Consider the following 19456-nt stretch of genomic DNA (forward strand, 5'->3'; position numbering starts at 1 on the left):
ATCTAAGACATGAGAAGAGTGAAGACTGGATTCTCTCGGATCAGGTAAGGCTGTTAAGGCCAAAACACACCGGTGACGTACGACGCGTGTCGACGTGCCGCGCCACGGCACTTTACGCTATTGTCCTATTTTTTCAGCGTCACTGCCCTTGTTGTTTGTGTAATGGATAGGCGTTTATACTTGTGTATTTGTCGTATGTTAAAAATGCTGAGTAAATGTAAAATTAATTTATATTGCTGTTGTGCAACATAAGTTGATATTCAGTTGGGCCTGCTTTGTGACATCTTTCTCTCGCTGGAGGTCGAATGACCGTCTTTAAAGACTCTTTCTTCAAGGAAAACGTAAAACTTTGTTGCCTGGTATATGTTGCACTATTGACCAAACCTCTTTGTTGGCTTAAATCCAGCTTCCATTTATACCAACTTTATTGTGCGTGAATATGTGAATGTCTTAACATAGGCGTACATACAACAGGGTGTGAGTAAATCTGACCATAGAAGCATGAGAATATTAATACATATGGTCTGTAATTGTATTCAATCTTATAGAAACAGTCCTCCTCACTCTGAAATTAATCCAAAACTATCTGCCACTCCCTAGAAAAATGCTAAAATATATACTGAATAGAAGTGTAGTCACCATACCAATCAGTGCACATTGTGCATTAATATACAGAAAATTGCAGCAAATATATTCTCGGCTGCTGTCTGTCTCTCTGAAAACCATTCAATCAGGTTGATAGCACATTTGTTTGGAAAGAGCTACATAAACCATGTGACAGTGTGGTAGTGAGATCAAAGTGTACCACAACTGTCTTATTCAGTGAGTTTGGTGATACCTAATATACCAAAGCACAAAAGCAGCAAAATTTAATTTTTCAAGACATGAGAAGAGTAAAGACTTGATTCCTTCAAATCACGTAAGTCTGTTAGCCCAATAGCTGTAAGCTATTAAGCTAACAACATCTCTTTGAAATTTCATAATGTGCAAGATATTAAATAGAGCAACACATAAAATACTTCACATTTAATGTCAATTAATACTGCATTTTTACATTAAAGTTAGCTTTTAGCAGTTTTATCTCCTGGTTATTGCATCGTAGAGCCTGAACAATTTATCTGCTGATATTGGCCTGTCACAGATAAATCAATATCTGCGTTTATATTCTCCAATATGCAGTGATATAACTCCTTTATTCATAAGTACAAATGTAACAGAGTTGATGTCATTATATAGTTTTATTCTTCAGAGTGCACTCTATTATTATGATTGCTGCCTTGCCATTCCTACAATGCCATTCACATTAAGGCATAGGATCAAAGACTTGCAATAGTGAAATACGGTGAAGAAATGTAAGTCATCTCACTCATGGTTAAAACCACAAACTTTAAAAAGTCACATATTTGAATTTTGGAACATATTAACAAACTCTGTCCAGCACTAGACAGGCATGATAGAAAATAGGGGTTGTCCTTTTGCTGCAAGACTCTCAGCGCTGGCAGATTGGGCATCACAGCTGATGGGACGGTGGAGCAGAGTCAAGTGGTGTTCTCACGTGTAGTTGCCAACTAGTTTGTAATATACATTGCTCGAAAGTTAATAAATAATGACCCCTTCCTTTTCACTTCAAAGTAAAACTCTTATATGATCCTGTCATTGACAACCGTCATGTTCACCATGGTCATATCAGATGACGCTACAATGGTTGTGCATCCATATATGGACATAGATGTGCATTACATTAAATGTTGCATTTTAAAAAAAAAAAAAGAAAAAAGAAAAGAAGCCAGCACTCACAAATGTCCTTTTGGTTTTACCAAAATTTGATTTTGCATTTTAAAAAAAACCCATATAGAGCCGATGAGGAGAGCTATTGATGAACTTGGCAAAGTAATAACATAAATAACATTAATTAGATTATATTCACAGAATGTATTTTTGATTTGATTTGATTAGTTTATTTGGTCATATTATTCCAGAAATCAATAGTCAATACAACATCTTACATATAGGTCAAACAAAGACCAAAAGGTGTAGAATGAAGCCAGGGCTTATTTTGTCTACCCTTTTAACACAATGTCAAAGAGCCACTATAGTGCAAAAGGCTTAGCAGCATCGAAATTCATCTTTACACACGTACATACAATCATCCACACAAACACCAAACCAATGCATACGCATCCATATATACGCCCACCCATATATACATTGTTATATACTGTACATACATACATATACATACATATGCACACATTTACACTTACACACATACATATGTACATATACACGCACCCATCCATAGACATATAAACACATGATTTTGTCCATAATTTTGCAATATATATATATATATATATATATATATATATATATATATATATATATAATGTGACTATACCACTGCTTTATAATTATTTATGATCTTGCATTTATACATATTTTTGAAAATCTTTAGTGAGTTACACAGTTTCATTTCACTATCAAAATTGTTCCACAGGTTGACTCCTTTTACTGAGATGCATCTCTGTTTCATGTTCGTTCTTGTTTTTGTTTTCATAAACATAAATGTTCCTCTCAGTTCATAATGACAGACTCTGCGTTGGAAGAGCCTCTGAACACAGACAGGGAGCATATTATCATTTATTTTGAACATAAACTGTGCAGTTTTAAAATCCACCAAGTCATCGCCACAGGAAGCGACGTAGTTTACGTTTTATTTGGGATGAATTTGAGAGAAGATTTGGGAAATCTGAGATGAAGAAAGATGAAGGTCTTTTTGGTCCTTTTGCTTTTTATTGCTGTGATATTTTATCATGAAGTTACAACAGTTTCTTTCCCTATAAATATTTAATGAAGTCACTGTGAGATCAGTCTCCTGGGAGGTGTTCCCTGCATAATCTCATAACAATATACGCTGCATTATTATTGTTTTATAGACGATCATTAATGTAATTGCCTCCTGTTTGTGTGAGTCAGACTCTGCTCCCTGCGGATTCTGCTGAGCTACAGACAAACTACTTAGCTCGCTTGTACTCTGTGTGTGTGTGTGTGTGTGTGTGTGTGTGTGTGTGTGGAGGAACTATGAATTGTAACTGATAAACTCATAACAGTTCAAGAGTACAATGAATACGATTTAGTTTGGATAAAACTGAGCCAGATAATACACTTAAAGGCCTTATTCCCATTAATCATCTTTGTGCACTGCTGGGTGTCAAACTCCTACAACCTGAACAAGTATCTAAATTTACGACATTTGTTGAATGTTCTGTTTTTAACGTCTTAAAAGAAACTTGTATACAGAGTAAATTTACAATACATTAGCATTTTTATTGAGGACCTATATTGTATAGGGTTTTTGTTTTGTTTTTTTCCGCGAAAGTGTTGGAATTCGGCAGGGAATTTAAAAATACAAAATATTTACTCTATATGTATGTAACCCCCCCTCCCCCCCCTTTCTCGTAGTAGAATTATTCTTTCTTTAGCCTTATTTCATCTGGAAGTTTTATTGAGATTGAAAATGGTAGCAACCAAACAAAAAAAACTAAAATGCAACAAACACAACATATAATACAAAAATCCACAATAAAACAACTACAACAACTAGTGAAACATAGTGACCTCTAAAGAAAAACAAGCACATGTCTCAGACACCACATTCTTTATGATGCCCTTAAATTCATCAATGAATATAAGTGTATTTAATTTGAAATGTTTTTGAAGACTGTTCCATGCACATGGTGCATGGTAGGAAAATGCTGCTTTCCCCAAATCTACTAAAACCTGGGGTACATTAAAAAGTAACAATTGGAGGAGCATAGCTGGTAACTACCAGAGCTGACACACAGAAGGGTGCAGAGGTAGGCTGGAAGTTTCCTCCATATTGCTTTACAGATAAAAATATACTAGTGCTGTTGGCTGCGAGTTGTCAGTGACGTCCAACCCACCAAATCACAAAAGAATGCAGTGAGAAATTGTTGAATTGCCAACAATGGAAAATCCATTTAACTAAAATGTAGTACAGAGTATGAATATTTCATAAAGAATACAAATCCCTTTGATAAAACTAAGCTGAACTTATTTTAGTATATTGGAATTATTGATATTAATTACACGTATATAGAGTATAAATTTCATCAGCCAGTATAGCAAAATTTAATTTTTTTCAAAATAAAATGCTTTTATTTATTTTCTGTTTGAGTTTCGAGAAATTGGGCTACTTTTAAATCAATATACATCTCTTCAATGTAGCCTAGGATGAGACATCAGCCTTGGCTGGGATGGTCCAAGTTTCAGTCGGCAACATAGATGGTACACGAGGATGGATCTGATGGCCTGGTCTCTGATGCCATAGATGAGAGCGCTTAGACATCTGGGAAAAAGGATTAAAGATACATAAAAAATACTCCAGATACGTAAAATGATTACTCTGTCAGTGATTTTTGAGATGGCAGTAACCAAGGGGTTGTGTATAGTTGAAGAGAGACTGAGGCCCAGCTGCACCAGATGCAGCAGCAGTGTGTTGCGGGCCTTGCGAGCTGAAGCTTTGTCTGTGGAGGCTGACCTGGCTGCTATCATCACACCAATATAGGAAGAAGTGACTGCCACACTTGCTGATATAAAAAGAAAATAAGTGTATGCTTTGCTATAATCATCAGACACTGGACCAACAAACATGTTTTCTTTGGCACAAAAATCTTTCATCTGCAGACTCTCCAGGTCTTCAAAAGGAAAATCTAACAGTAACAAAACTCGAGTGAGAATATTTAGTGAACTGAAGGTCCAAACCACAATAATAGCCACTGCTGTGTTTCTGATGGTGATGATGGCAGAGTGCCTCAGTGGGTAGCACACAGCTACATATCTCTCCAGAGACATCACCACCAGTGTGAGAGGAGAGATTTCGTTTGTAAGATTAGAAAGCATGGCAAGAACACCACATACAGGATATGTTAGTCTTATTCTACAAGCAGCCAGCAGGTACAGTATCTGGCTCAGTGCCATCTGTACAGTGTCTGCAACAAGGAGGTTAAACAGAAGAATGTAACGAGAGGTCTCACGAAATATTGTTTTACTCCTCAAGGTGAATAACATGACCCCGTTAATGAAGAGAAACACACAGCATGGCACGGTAATTGGAGCAGAAAATAACACGATTTCCAGTATTGTCCGGCCCTGCACTCCAACAGTGATGTTTGTCTGAGATGAAGTTGCATATGACATATTAGAGAGACATATGTGGGAGCCCCCTGAAATCAAGATGGGACATCTTGAGGGTTTTATCCAGTATTCACATAATTTGAAACAGAATTTACAATCTTAAAACCCCATCAACCTTTTGATGTAAGTGTAACAGAGAAGCACAATTCATCTTGCACAGTTTCAGTCAGTTCAGTTCAGTCAGAAAAGTAAAAATCCATCATTTTTGCAGAGATGTCTGTTGAGTTGACGTGCATAATAGAAAGTTATTCACATCGATTCTCTCATTGCTGACAGTTCACAGGTTGGAGGCTAGGCCTGCTTCCATGTGAGCAGAACTGGTCTGCCAGGTATTTGTTGGTCTGCAAATGCTTTTTAAGCACTCCATCACCACAGCACTTCACGTGACAGATCACACAAAAGCATAGTAACTAGATCTTTCATACTAAACAGTGTGATGTAATCCTTTCAAAGGAAATTTCTCAATACTGTGGTCAATGTTATTGTATTTTACTTTGTGAACATGCCAAAAGTATCTTTTTTAATTTGGCAGAATGATGAAGAATGAAGAAATATTTAGGATTTTGTCATTAGTGCTTCTTTTACCTTAATATGATGACATGGTCATTAAAACCATGTAACTGGTATGGAAATGTGTTCCGTCCTGCTCTTTAGGATACGTTATTCTTTGTTTCATGATATTTATTCATATTCTTTTACTTTGAAATACTCACCTTCCCTCTCACTTCAGATATTCAGCTTCCTGCCTCTGTGTGTTTACGAACTGGGTGATTGGGTCTCCCTCTCTTTGCTTTCTTGTCTGTTCGTGTGAAACGTCACCTTTTCTTCCCAACTACTGTCCCAATACACAATACTTATTTAGTATTTTTCCAAGAATAGTTAAAATTCACAGAAATGTTTTTGACACATCCATTTTACTGAGGATGCATTGGTTGGTAACATGAATGAACCTGATAGAACGGATATCCCAGCATTTATTTTGGCATTCAAGCTGGGATCACGGGACTCCACAGATGATATATTCCTTTGTGTAAACTGACATTCCCTCAAACCTCAGCCCTCTCAAAATGGTAACTGAGGCCCCTTTTGTTCTTCAGACAAAAGACAAACAGACCGTTTAACTTCTGTTAATGTGCAACACATGTATTGATTTTATGTTTAATTAGTCTGTTGTTGCGATCTCTTTGTAGCTAGGTTAATGGGTAGTTAACTTTGTCAAAGCTAAGTTGATGTTAGTAAACTTATGCTTCCCACAGGCCGAGGGTGCATGCAACTGAACGCCCCTTTTGCTAACTTGGCATCTTTATATAACACAGGTCTTGTAGACATGTACTTAATTTGGCATTCAAACATAGAGGGGGAACTCAAAGTCCCCACTTCAAAAGTTTCCTTTGCTCTTTTGTCCCGACTGATCACGTGGTGAGGCAGAACCTCCCCTTCTTTCATTGACCATATTTGATTAGCCATCATTGTTTTGGTATTTCAGTAGTCAGCCATTTTGTCTGTGTTCACACCCTCAGTTTTTCACACACGCACACACAAACGCATACGTGCACATACACACTGTATTTTCATCTTACATCTTTTTGTGTTTTACAATTGCTTGCTTTCTTTTGAATAATTGCTTTTGTAACATACATGTTGTCAATTTAATATTGCAAACACTTAAAAATCCTTTAATCTTGACTATTGATATTGCACTTTTGGTTATAGTTATTATTTTAATTTTAAGTTCCAAATTCATAGTTTAGTATATTTTCTGAGACTGAGTAAATTATTTTGGTATCATTTTCCTGATGTGGAATGTGGTGCCCCATAAGGTGATTTAATATTACTTATACAACAGTTAGTTCCGGCCCTGCAATCTGATTGGTCAAGAGACAGTAAAACCGTGATGATATTGGAGTACAACATCACGGTTATTTCACTCTGTATGTATCACAGCCTCACAGCTGATTGCAATCAACAATTAAATCAAAACTGACGGTTAGTGTCAGTTAGGTCAGCAGTTGCGTTGTAGGCTAATTAATTCATCCACTGTCAAACAGCCAAAAATATGGATTTATTTCCTAAAATAAGTTTTGAATTGAACTATGAATGGTCATCAGAGGAAGATGAGGGAGAGGAGAAGCTGAATCCATCTGAGCACACATCCAGGTTTGTCAGTGTTTCATCAGTGGAGCTCAATGACTTGGGGAAAAGCAACATACTGTCAGATCAGAAGGCAGAGTCGGCTGTGCCTGTGAAGCCACAGTCCACCATGCAGTCACCAGAGACTTATTTCACCGGCTGCACAATTAATGGAAATGTGCAGATAAATGTGTATAAAGAGTAAGTGCCTGGCGCACCATGTCTGTGTTACATAGCAACGGTGACAGCGGAGTCCTGAGGGAACTATTTTTGTTGGCGGAAGACAAATAAAATGCTTAAATTATCTATTTTGTCCTCATTTTTCAACATTTCTTAATCAGCCTTGCTTATTTAACTGTTGAACTATTGTATAAAAGCAATATCACACGAGAGGGAGTGATGTTGTACTGTGATATCGTCATGGCTGTGATTCGGTCGTAGGCACGAGGCCGCATGACCGAATCACAGCCGTGACGATATCACAGTACAACATTACTCCCTCTCATGTGATATCGCTTAATTTAAGGAGCAATAAGCGAAATTCATCATTTCTAGATTGAAGGAATTAAAAATTGCTATGTGAAGAACTAGAGGTGTAATTTCATTTATATATATAGCATGACCTCACACAACCTCTCTCTGTGTTGATCTCCAGCCCATTGTTTACAAGCCAGTCCGGCTGCACGTTCATGTACGTTCATGTGCATCCCTCCTCTTGGAGCCCTTGGCCCTCCCTCCCTATAAAAGGCTACAGCCAGTGAGCAATGGCAGCGCGTATTTTCGAAATGAAATGGCAGAGAGTGGAACATCCACCTGAAGACGACCAGGATCTGACATTACCTCTAAAGAAACAATGGTTGTTGGCGAAGAAGTTGTCGGATAAAGAAAGGGACAGAACCCGGATTAACACTGGCCATGCATTTCCATTCAATTAAATTTAATGTTACAATCATAGCATGGGTTAATGTGTACCAGCAGAGAACCTGCAGAACCGAATCAGTGAAAAAACACACCGGGCTACACAGCCTCTCTACCTGAGCAGCTGAAGCTGCGGCTCACACCCTCGGCACACAGACACACAGACGGTGCTTCTGCATGCCAGCCACACGTGTGCGCAACTGTGAGAAATAAATATGTGAGGTGTACGCTGCTTTTCTATCTTTTTTTCCCCTTTCTTTCTTTCTTCCTGTCAGCGACATACACTCCTAACACAGGACGGATTGTTTTAATTGACTGAGTTGATCATTAAGCCATAGTGATGCGCGGATCGGCTCTGATAGCACCCGAATCAGCATGTACGCATCAACCATCCAGCTGTTACAACATGATTGAGCTAGCAAAGCAGTTTTGTGTTGCTGTGTGTGGTATTTATTCAGTTTTGGGAAATCACGATGTCTAGAAAGCATCAGTGACTGCAGCTGACAGGGACAGCTAACACTAGCAGCAAAGCTAACATCAGGACGTCATCCGTTAAAAGCCTCCCGTTGTCGGATACGACATGAAACTACTCCAGTTAGCTCAATCATGTTGTAACTAAGACATCTGCTGGAAAAAATATTTTTTTCACGGACCGTTTATTGAGTTATTGAGTTACAGACACCGCTAACGACTAACGGCTAACAGCTAACGGTTAGCCCAGCTAATCTACGATAACCATGTTATTAATTACAAACAAAACATGCACACAGAAATAGTAACGTTTGTTCGATAATTGTGTTTATAGACTTTACAAACATCAAATTAGTCTAAACGGTGATATAGTGACGTGAAAAATGTTATATATATATATGGCACAGGCCAAAAGTTTGGACACACCTTCTCATTCAATGCATTTTCTTTATTTTCATGACTATTTACATTGTAGATTCTCACTGAAGGCATCAAAACTATGAATGAACACATGTGGAGTTATGTACTTAACAAAAAAAGGTGAAATAACTGAAAACATGTTTTATATTCTAGTTTCTTCAAAATAGCCACCCTTTGCTCTGATTACTGCTTTGCACACTCTTGGCATTCTCTCGATGAGCTTCAAGAGATAGTCACCTGAAATGGTTTTCCAACAGTCTTGAAGGAGTTCCCAGAGGTGTTTAGCACTTGTTGGCCCCTTTGCCTTCACTCTGCGGTCCAGCTCACCCCAAACCATCTGGATTGGGTTCAGGTCCGGTGACTGTGGAGGCCAGGTCATCTGCCGCAGCACTCCATCACTCTCCTTCTTGGTCAAATAGCCCTTACACAGCCTGGAGGTGTGTTTGGGGTCATTGTCCTGTTGAAAAATAAATGATGGTCCAACTAAACGCAAACCGGATGGGATGGCATGTCGCTGCAGGATGCTGTGGTAGCCATGCTGGTTCAGTGTGCCTTCAATTTTGAATAAATCCCCAACAGTGTCACCAGCAAAACACCCCCACACCATCACACCTCCTCCTCCATGCTTCACAGTGGGAACCAGGCATGTGGAATCCATCCGTTCACCTTTTCTGCGTCTCACAAAGACACGGCGGTTGGAACCAAAGATCTCAAATTTGGACTCATCAGACCAAAGCACAGATTTCCACTGGTCTAATGTCCATTCCTTGTGTTTCTTGGCCCAAACAAATCTCTTCTGCTTGTTGCCTCTCCTTAGCAGTGGTTTCCTAGCAGCTATTTGACCATGAAGGCCTGATTTGCGCAGTCTCTTCTTAACAGTTGTTCTAGAGTTTCTAGAGTTTCGTTGTAGCGCCTGATGGTTTTTGCGACTCCACTTGGGGACACATTTAAAGTTTTTGCAATTTTCCGGACTGACTGACCTTCATTTCTTAAAGTAATGATGGCCACTCATTTTTCTTTAGTTAGCTGATTGGTTCTTGCCATAATATGAATTTTAACAGTTGTCCAATAGGGCTGTCGGCTGTGTATTAACCTGACTTCTGCACAACACAACTGATGGTCCCAACCCCATTGATAAAGCAAGGAATTCCACTAATTAACCCTGATAAGGCGCACCTGTGAAGTGGAAACCATTTCAGGTGACTACCTCTTGAAGCTCATGGAGAGAATGCCAAGAGTGTGTAAAGCAGTAATCAGAGCAAAGGGTGGCTATTTTGAAGAAACTAGAATATAAAACATGTTTTCAGTTATTTCACCTTTTTTTGTTAAGTACATAACTCCACATGTGTTCATTCATAGTTTTGATGCCTTCAGTGAGAATCTACAATGTAAATAGTCATGAAAATAAAGAAAACGCATTGAATGAGAAGGTGTGTCCAAACTTTTGTATAGCTAAACTCAACAAGGTAAACAACAAGGCGATTCCCATTTACACAGTGGTCAAGAGTGCTGGACCGGAAGTGTCACACAATAAAACAGAAGCTGGCTATGTTCTGTTTTGCCTCCGTGTTTCCGTGAAAAATAAGGTGGATAGTTCTTGGCTCGTGAACGTTACAAGCGCTTTGGAAAAAATAAAAAAAATAACATTCAAAGTAGTATGAAAGGGGACTGTCATTGCTTTATTATTATAAATAGACACATTACATTGTTAGTGCACAGTTGTGGAGTAATCACCTAAGCTTAGGATAGGCTGTTGCACAACAACAGTTGTTTTGGGTGATAAAGCCAGAGGTGGAAGAAGTACTCAGATCTTTTACATTAAAAAAAAAGGTAGTAATACCACAGTGAAGAAATACTACAAGTAAAAGTTCTGCATGTAAAATGTTACTGAAGTAGAGTCCACCACTGGATAAAGCCCTGCTGTTCTTTTGGAGCACTTCAGGTGGCCTCTTTGCTGGGGTTATTACACAATACCAGCAAGAACACATGAAATCAGACTGTTAAAAGTGTTTTGTGTGCTTGTAAATCTGCAAGTTCATTCTTCTAAGAAGGACTAGCAAAAATCTTGTCTCCAAGAACACAAGTCCGTTGTTAGCATTTTTCTTGGGTTTGAGAAACACTCTTGATTACCTCTCCCTTTGTGTTGTATTTAGTCTGTGTGTTCCTTCTTCTCTGTTCCAGTTCGCCATTGTACCTTGTGTCACGCATTCTAGCCTTTTTCCAAGTGTCTAGTTTGTTTCTTGTGTTTATTGTTCCAGGTGATTTATGGACCTGTAAAACATCTGTGTCACTGAAATGAGCAAATCAATGATTGGATGTATCAAAAAAAAACTTGACAAACATCACTGCACTCCAACAGTGTTGTTTGTCTGAAATGAGTTTGCATATGACAGAGAGACATATATGGCAGCCCCCTCAAATCAAGATGGAACATTTTAAGGGCTTTATCCTGATCTGAATAATCTGAAATAGTATATAAGACCTTAAAAGCACATCAACCTTTTGATGTTATTATAACACAGAAGCACAATTAATCTTGCAGTTTGTACTTTTAGAAAAGTAAAATCCATCATTTTTGCAGAGATATCTGTTGAGTTCACATGTAGAACCAAGTTATCCACATACATTTTCCCCATCTTGACAGTAAGCAGGTTGGAGGCCTAAACACTGATGAATGATGTCATCTTTTTGAAGTTATTTCTCAATACACCGGACGGAGTTGTTGTAACTTTTTAATTTGGAAGAATTACAAGGAGTGTAGAAATATTTGGGATTTTGTTGGTAGTTCTTGTTTTATTTTAATGCTCATTAATCATGAGCATGAAAGCCATGTATGTTTAAAGGAAATGTTCATCTGCACTGTTAGAAAGCTAGTGTATAGATAGTTAAATCATCATCTGAAAGGACATTATGATATTTGGTTGGAAGGTCAGTAGGCAGAAGCTCCCCCTGAGAGTTACTCTGACAGTTTATCCATATCCGCTGCCCTCTAAGTCAAGGTCAGGGATCAGAATCAGCTTTATTGGCCATGAATGTGTGCAAGTACCAAGAATTAGACCCAGTGCACTTACACACATTTCCAAAAACAATTTTCAGGAAGATAGAAACAGACATACTGTTAAAAATTAGGACAACAAAGCTAAACAAAGAGACAAAAACAAACAATAAACAACAACAAATGCATAACCAGGGCTCAACAATAAGGATTGCCCGATTGCCCGGGGCAAGTAAAACTCACGGTCGGGCATGTAAACTAACAACTCACTTGCCCGATCGGGCAAGTTGCTAAAAATAGTAAAAGTTAATAACTAATTGATAAAATAAATGTATTTTAAAACGTGCTCTTCTGCTCTGATGCAGCGGTCTCTCTGCCTGATGTCACAGGCACAGCTGTGTAATGTCCTGCCCACAGCCCCCATTGATATTATTTTGTGCGACAGACGCTTCATATAATAACATAACAATGTACTATTTATGGTGTTATGCCATCATGTCATTTATAGGTCATAGCACAAAACAGCAGCATGTCATGTGACTTTTTACTTTATTATATTCAATAAAATTATATGTTCCTAAATCTTGAGACACCTCATATGTAAGCTAGACAGACATTTCACCTGCTCATACTGTGCACACATGTAGTGTATGTACTTAGTCCTAAAGAGCCCTTCTGGTGCCAGTAGATACACAAAAACATCCCAGCAGGCTGTGCTTTGCAAGCATACAAAAAAGTTTCACACATGTGAAAATTATTTTTCATGCGTGTGCTTCACCTCCGCTGCTACAACTCCATCCTAGGGGAAACACTGCTGTGTGTGTTTAGTGCAACAGGTGGATGTGGTAGTCTACTAGTAGAGTAGAGAGAGAGCTAAGTAGCGCTGAAGTAGAGTAGAGCAAGGCAGAGAGATGGAAGCAAAATATATTAAACCCGGTGTTAATACAGCAGAACTGGAGAGAGGGGTGAAAAATAAATAAAGGTGGGCATGGCTCAAGTAGGGCGCAAAATTATAGACGGAGAACGATTGACAAATTTTTCACTTTAAGCCCTGACGGAATTAAGCTACAATACATGACATATGTTGTTTTAATTAATAAATACAGTGTAAATAAAGATTACATAACATAAAAATAACTGCAGTCTTTGTTATTTGATAGCCGCTTAAATTAAACAATTTTTATAGGGCAAGTAAAAACTGACTTCGGGCAAGTAGATCTCTGACCAACTTGCCCGACCGGGCAAATGAAAAAAAACCTTAGCATTGAACCCTGATAACTAAATAGTACATGTGAATATATTTGCATTTGGGGTTTTTTCCCCACCCAACATGCAATGTCTGTTCACCAGATGCCCACTTGAGATCATGAATGATTGTGGATCCCAGAAAGCTGACGGCTTCCACAGTACACACAGAATTGTTGAGAAGTGTTGCATCTCCACCGAACACTTTTGATATAGTACCATTAGAACTGTATGTATCCCATATGGACATGTGCTTAAACCATAAATCTGTTTTAGATTTCCACAGCTGCTGGAACAAACCCAAACTCTGCTACTTTTTTAGTCCAATGGAGGAAATAGAACATTTATAATTATGTATTTACTTAGTTTGCATAAGCTTGCTGAAATAAAAAAAAAAAAAAATCTTTAAACGTTTTAAAATCTAATCATCACTACAGCATATGTCATGCAAAAGAGCAAGTAAAAACAAATATAATGTTAACAAAAAATGTCATATTGACATTTAGGGTGTTTTGACTGATTCATGTTGTGAACTCATGCTTTGAGTTATATGTAATAAAACATTCAGTTTTGAATGTTGGCAGTATCTGTCAGTAGCTTTTGGGCAGCAAAGTGAACGGAATATTTTTTCTCAGTCTGTAGCTGCTAACTGTTAACCAGTAAAGATGAAAAGGCAACAACACATCATTTTATTTTATCACTAAAGTCAGTGGTGTAGTTTAGGATATACACAGGTATATGGGGCATACACATTTCTTTTTCTGGCTGTTTACAGTATACTGACCTATCCGAATATCTAGGAGAGTATACCCACTTCCTTCTTGGAAACCTACCCATGTACCTGGCAGTACACCTAGCCTATGAACTAACACTACAGCACCTCTTTTCAGTTAACAATAAGTACAATCACACTGACCATATGCCTCTGTGCTCTGGAGTGAAGGTTTTGTGCTTGCAAGGATTTTTTTTTTTTAACCTCTTGTACTCCATCCCCATTTTGTAGCAAAAATGCCTAAAATTACATACCAAAATTAAAATGACTGTAGCTTCTGAACCACCCTGACTATATGCATGGATGAGGTCTTGCCAGAGAAACACTCTAGGTGATACAGAGACAGAGTAATGGGCCTCTGAAGTCAGTAAAACATTGAAGATTTTGCCAAAAATAAAATAAAAAATGTTTTTCAGGATGAATAACTGACTGTTGCTTCATCTGAGCAGGTAAATGACACTGTGGGGCTGTAGGCACACTATGAATCAACATTTGTTTCAAATTTGAAGAAGATTGCACAAATTATGACCATTCTACGGTTTTTTCCATGAAAAGATCCAGGCGGAGCTCCAAATGACAAGTCGGTCACTCAGCTTCAAAACAGTACTATCAGTGATCAAACAACACTCAGCCAGCTTCATGGCCATGACTACTCCAAACAGAGTAACTCCTCTCGTTTGTAAGGTCACTCCAGCGGTAACTTCCTGCAACAACTCAAATCTCGCGAGACGTGTGATTTCAGAGCCATACTTTCACTCTCCGAGTGAGTGGTTTTTTTTTTAAAGATATTTTTGGGGCATCTTTAGCCTTTATTTGATAGGACAGACAAGCGTTAGGGGGGAGAGAGAGAGGGAGTGACATGCAGCAAAGGGCCACAGGCTGGAGTCGAACCCGGGCTGCTGCAGCAACAGCCTTGTACATGGGGCGCCACCGACGCCCCTCTGAGTGAGTGTTTTGACTTGCCACAACAAACATGTCCGAATTTTTACCCGATTTTGACCAACTGGATCTGGATGAGCCATTTGAATTTGATGACCACCCGTATTTATTTGAACACGGAGTACACTAAGGTACACGGACGCAGAGCTCATTGAAACTGAAGAGCGGACGAGGAGAGAGAGGGAGCAGCAACAGGCAGAGGAACATGTCTGAATCCAGCTAAAGGTAAACACAGATGTTCATTTCTCCTTTCCGTTATGTTGTCGGATAATTATACTAACAATCCGAGCCTATCTGTGTGAAAAAAATGCACTTTTAGTGGACGTATTTTGACGTTGTTTGACGCTGTCTGAGTGCCCTATTATTTAATTTAGGGCGCGCTCACGGGCTGCAGGCACGTCAGCCCTAGCTTCGTACTGGAGAAATGTCACATATTGAACATCCTATCACTCATTTAGACAAAAACATTAGTTCCCCTTTAAGGGATGATTTTCCAAATGAGAACTTGGAAATTCTGACTTTGTGCTAATGGAATGCATCATCAGTCCCAGCTTCCGAGATATCAGCCCGAGCCTTAGCCCCCAAGTCCTCAGGAATCATTCTGCACCTCAGACTGCTAGCATCCAGTTTGTTAGCCAGTAATCTGATGACAGCCAGCCTCCAGTTTGCAGCTAGCCTCCAGTTGCAGCCCCACCAGCCAGCAACAAACCTCCAGTGTACAACTAGCTAGCCACCAGAATTTTAGCCATCACAAGGCCATCCTTCAGTTTGCACCTCTGCCAGGTGGTCTCTTGCTGGCTTCTCAGTCTGCTAGAAAATAGGCTTTCCTTCAGCCTGTATCTGGGCCTGCATTCTACTTGATAGACTCAGGTTTCTGGACGTGCATCCTGATGTGGCACCCCCATCGCCCGCATGTCCTGAGCCAGCTAGTCCGCTACATGCTTATCCTGAGCTGGACAGCATGCCTTCTGCCTATCCTGATTTGGCAACCCCGATGCCTGCTTTTTCTGAATCCTTTGAGCCATCTATAAACCGTATGAGGAGCCAACCTGACACCTGTCACTTTTCAAAGGATTTTGCCTTGCCAGTTTTGCAGGTTCTCATGGAGGCCACAAAAGACAATGTGGTCGTAATGGCTTCCTACACCACTGGCTGTCTAAGCTGCCTAGTGTTGGGAATAGAATGATTTTATGTGTTTTACTATAAGTTGTGTTTCACTATATAAGTTTTAGATGTGTGAACAATGAGAATACTGAGATGATTTCAGCTGATCTGAATGTGTTTGCTTTGCAGAAGTGGAGAAGTACAGGAGAGGAAGAGACATGAAGTCTGAGGAGCACATACCGCAATGCTTAGATAATTAGTTTCATATATGGTAAAAAGAATAGAAAGTGATGTACAGATAGTAAGGTACAGCACGTGTAGGGAGTTGTGTTGTTCTCTTGTCTTTCAAAACAGGAACCACGCCCCCACCGTCAGCGGGAAGGAGTCAGATTAACACGAGGCAGGGGCGTGGTGTGGCGAAGGAGGAAGTGGAACGCCAATGAGAAGAGGACAACGCCTCGCATGCACAATGACTCATGTGACGCTTAAATACACTGGGTCAGGAAGAGATAGTGAGTCAGACTTCGTGAACTGGCACGTGTTGTTGCTTGTCAGGGAAAGAAGTTGAGACCCAGAGCTCTGTAATTTTACTCCTTTACTGCTTAATAAACTACATTAACTGAGACCGAATATCTTCTCCTATTGCTTCATTAAAGAACACGCAGGACTGAGCTCACACATAGCACACTGGAGAGTAGGAGGAGCCTCGAGTCCGACACTAGTGACCTGAGCATCTGCTGCCCAGCAACCCAGAGTCTCCAGAACTCAGCGCTGTAATTGGCGCTAAGCCAGACAATGAAACGGACCCTGAGTTGGTTGTCCCGGCTGATGTCAATGACGTGCTTAAACCATAAATCTCTTTAAGGTTTCCACAGCAGACTGTACTCTTAATGTAGGAAGGGCTGTTACCAGATGGTTATAGCTGCATGACTGCTCCATCCAGCTCTTGCTGCATTTTCTCTTCACCTGCAATGCCTGCATCTAATTGAGCATCCACAGAAAGGAGCTGTGCAACATTTTTAGAGCAAAAAAGAGCAGGTTTGAGTGTTTAGAGCAGGGTGTAGTGCTGCTGGAGTAAACCTAAGTCCACTAATAAATGAATGAGTTTATACTTTACATTGTAATACATCTGATTAGACTTGTTTACACCAGGGAACAAAGGCAAATAGTCTGTGTGAATGTAGTAATTGTTAAAATCTGGTGTAAAAACAATATTAACACCTTAAAAGAACTTTACCTAGACTGTAAATCTATGAGCATGTTTATCGAATACTTTCACTCAAATTTATTTAAAAAAAATTTTTTGAGAAAGTGTTGGAACTGTGAAAGAATACAAAATACTGTGGAAAGACTAAGCTACACAATATTTTAATTATTGATATTTATATATATATTGTAATTAATAATATAAAACACATAAACATTAAGTGCAACAATATCATCAGCAAGTGTAGCCAAATCTGACTGAAAGTTTAATGAAATGCTTTTTTTTCTGATTTGAATTTCAAGAAATTAAGCTTTGATTCAAATTACTATGAACATCCTTATCAAGAATAAGTCCTGAATGATTTAATGTAGCCTAGGATGAAACCTCAGCCTTGGCTGGGATGATCGATAGTTTCAGCCGACAACATAGATGATACATGAGGATGGATCTGATGGCCTGGTCTCTGATGCCATAGATGAGAGTGCTCAGACATCTGGGAAAAAGGATTAAAGACACATAAAAAATACTCCAGATACGCAAAATGATTACTCTGTCAGTGATTTTTGAGATGGCAGTAACCAAGGGGTTGTGTATAGTTGAAGAGAGACTGAGGCCCAGCTGCACCAGATGCAGCAGCAGTGTGTTGCGGGCCTTGCGAGCTGAAGCTTTGTCTGTGGAGGCTGACCTGGCTGCTATCATCACACAGATATAGGAAGAAGTGACTGCCACACTAGCTGATACAAAAAGAAAATAAGTGTACACTTTGTGATAATCATCAGACACTGGACCAACAAACATGTTTTCTTCTGCACAAAAATCTTTCATCTGCAGACTCTCCAGGTCTTCAAAAGGAAAATCTAACAATAACAAAACTCGAGTGAGAATATTTAGTGAACTGAAGATCCAAACCACAATAATAGCCACTGCTGTGTTTCTGATGGTGATGATGGCAGAGTGCCTCAGTGGGTAGCACACAGCTACATATCTCTCCAGAGACATCACCACCAGTGTGAGAGGAGAGATTTCGTTTGTAAGATTGGAAAGCATGGCAAGAACACCACATACAGGATATGTTAGTCTTATTCTACAAGCAGCCAGCAGGTACAGTATCTGGCTCAGTGCCATCTGTACAGTGTCTGCAATAAGGAGGTTAAACAGAAGAATGTAACGAGAGGTCTCACGAAATATTGTTTTACTCCTCAAGGTGAATAACATGACCCCGTTAATGAAGAGAAACACACAGCATGGCACGGTAATTGGAGCAGAAAATAACACAATTTCCAGTATTGTCCGGCCCTGCACTCCAACAGTGATGTTTGTCTGAGATGAAGTTGCATACGACATATTAGAGAGACATATGTGGGAGCCCCCTGAAATCAAGATGGGACATCTTGAGGGTTTTATCCAGTATTCACATAATTTGAAACAGCATTTACAATCTTAAAACCCCATCAACCTTTTGATGTAAGTGTAACAGAGAAGCACAATTCATCTTGCACAGTTTCAGTCAGTTCAGTTCAGTCAGAAAAGTAAAAATCTATCATTTTTGCAGAGATGTCTGTTGAGTTGACGTGCATAATAGAAAGTTATTCACATCGATTCTCTCATTGCTGGCAGTTCACAGGTTGGAGGCTAGGCCTGCTTCCATGTGAGCAGAACTGGTCTGCCAGGTATTTGTTGGTCTGCAAATGCTTTTTAAGCACTCCATCACCACAGCACTTCACGTGACAGATCACACAAAAGCATAGTAACTAGATCTTTCATACTAAACAGTGTGATGTAATCCTTTCAAAGGAAATTTCTCAATACTGTGGTCAATGTTATTGTATTTTACTTTGTGAACATGCCAAAAGTATCTTTTTTAATTTGGCAGAATGATGAAGAATGAAGAAATATTTAGGATTTTGTTGTTAGCACTTCTTTTACCTTAATATGATGACATGGTCATTAAAACCATGTAACTGGTATGGAAATGTGTTCCGTCCTGCTCTTTAGGATACGTTATTCTTTGTTTCTTGATATTTATTCATATTCTTTT

At 39.2% G+C, this 19456-nt stretch overlaps 2 protein-coding genes across 2 annotated transcripts; both read right to left on the reverse strand.

Moving 5' to 3' along the window:
• Positions 1–4239: 4239 nt before the first annotated feature.
• On the reverse strand, positions 4240–10513 carry LOC144464592 (odorant receptor 131-2-like). Its single transcript, XM_078172092.1, has 2 exons — positions 10490–10513; positions 4240–5196 (listed from the first exon to the last, which is right to left on the reverse strand). Exons 1-2 carry the CDS (start codon positions 10511–10513, stop codon positions 4240–4242), a joined length of 981 nt encoding a protein of 326 aa, XP_078028218.1.
• A 7277-nt stretch (positions 10514–17790) lies between these two features.
• On the reverse strand, positions 17791–18762 carry LOC117269431 (odorant receptor 131-2-like). Its single transcript, XM_033646435.2, has one exon. The coding sequence runs from the start codon at positions 18760–18762 to the stop codon at positions 17791–17793; it is 972 nt and encodes a 323-aa protein (XP_033502326.2).
• Positions 18763–19456: the final 694 nt, after the last annotated feature.

Source organism: Epinephelus lanceolatus, chromosome 11 (assembly GCF_041903045.1).
Source record: "Epinephelus lanceolatus isolate andai-2023 chromosome 11, ASM4190304v1, whole genome shotgun sequence".
NCBI classification, from domain to species: Eukaryota; Metazoa; Chordata; class Actinopteri; order Perciformes; family Serranidae; genus Epinephelus; species Epinephelus lanceolatus.

Excerpts from the sequence above, each read along its gene's own strand:
- LOC144464592 (XM_078172092.1), bottom strand. The coding sequence starts at position 10,513 with ATGAATGAACACATGTGGAGTTAT. Across the intron at positions 5,197-10,489 it reads ATGAACACATGTGGAGTTAT|ACAAACATCACTGTTGGAGT; the intron begins GTACTTAACAAA and ends ACTTCATCTCAG.
- LOC117269431 (XM_033646435.2), bottom strand. The coding sequence starts at position 18,762 with ATGTCGTATGCAACTTCATCTCAGACAAACATCACTGTTGGAGTGCAG.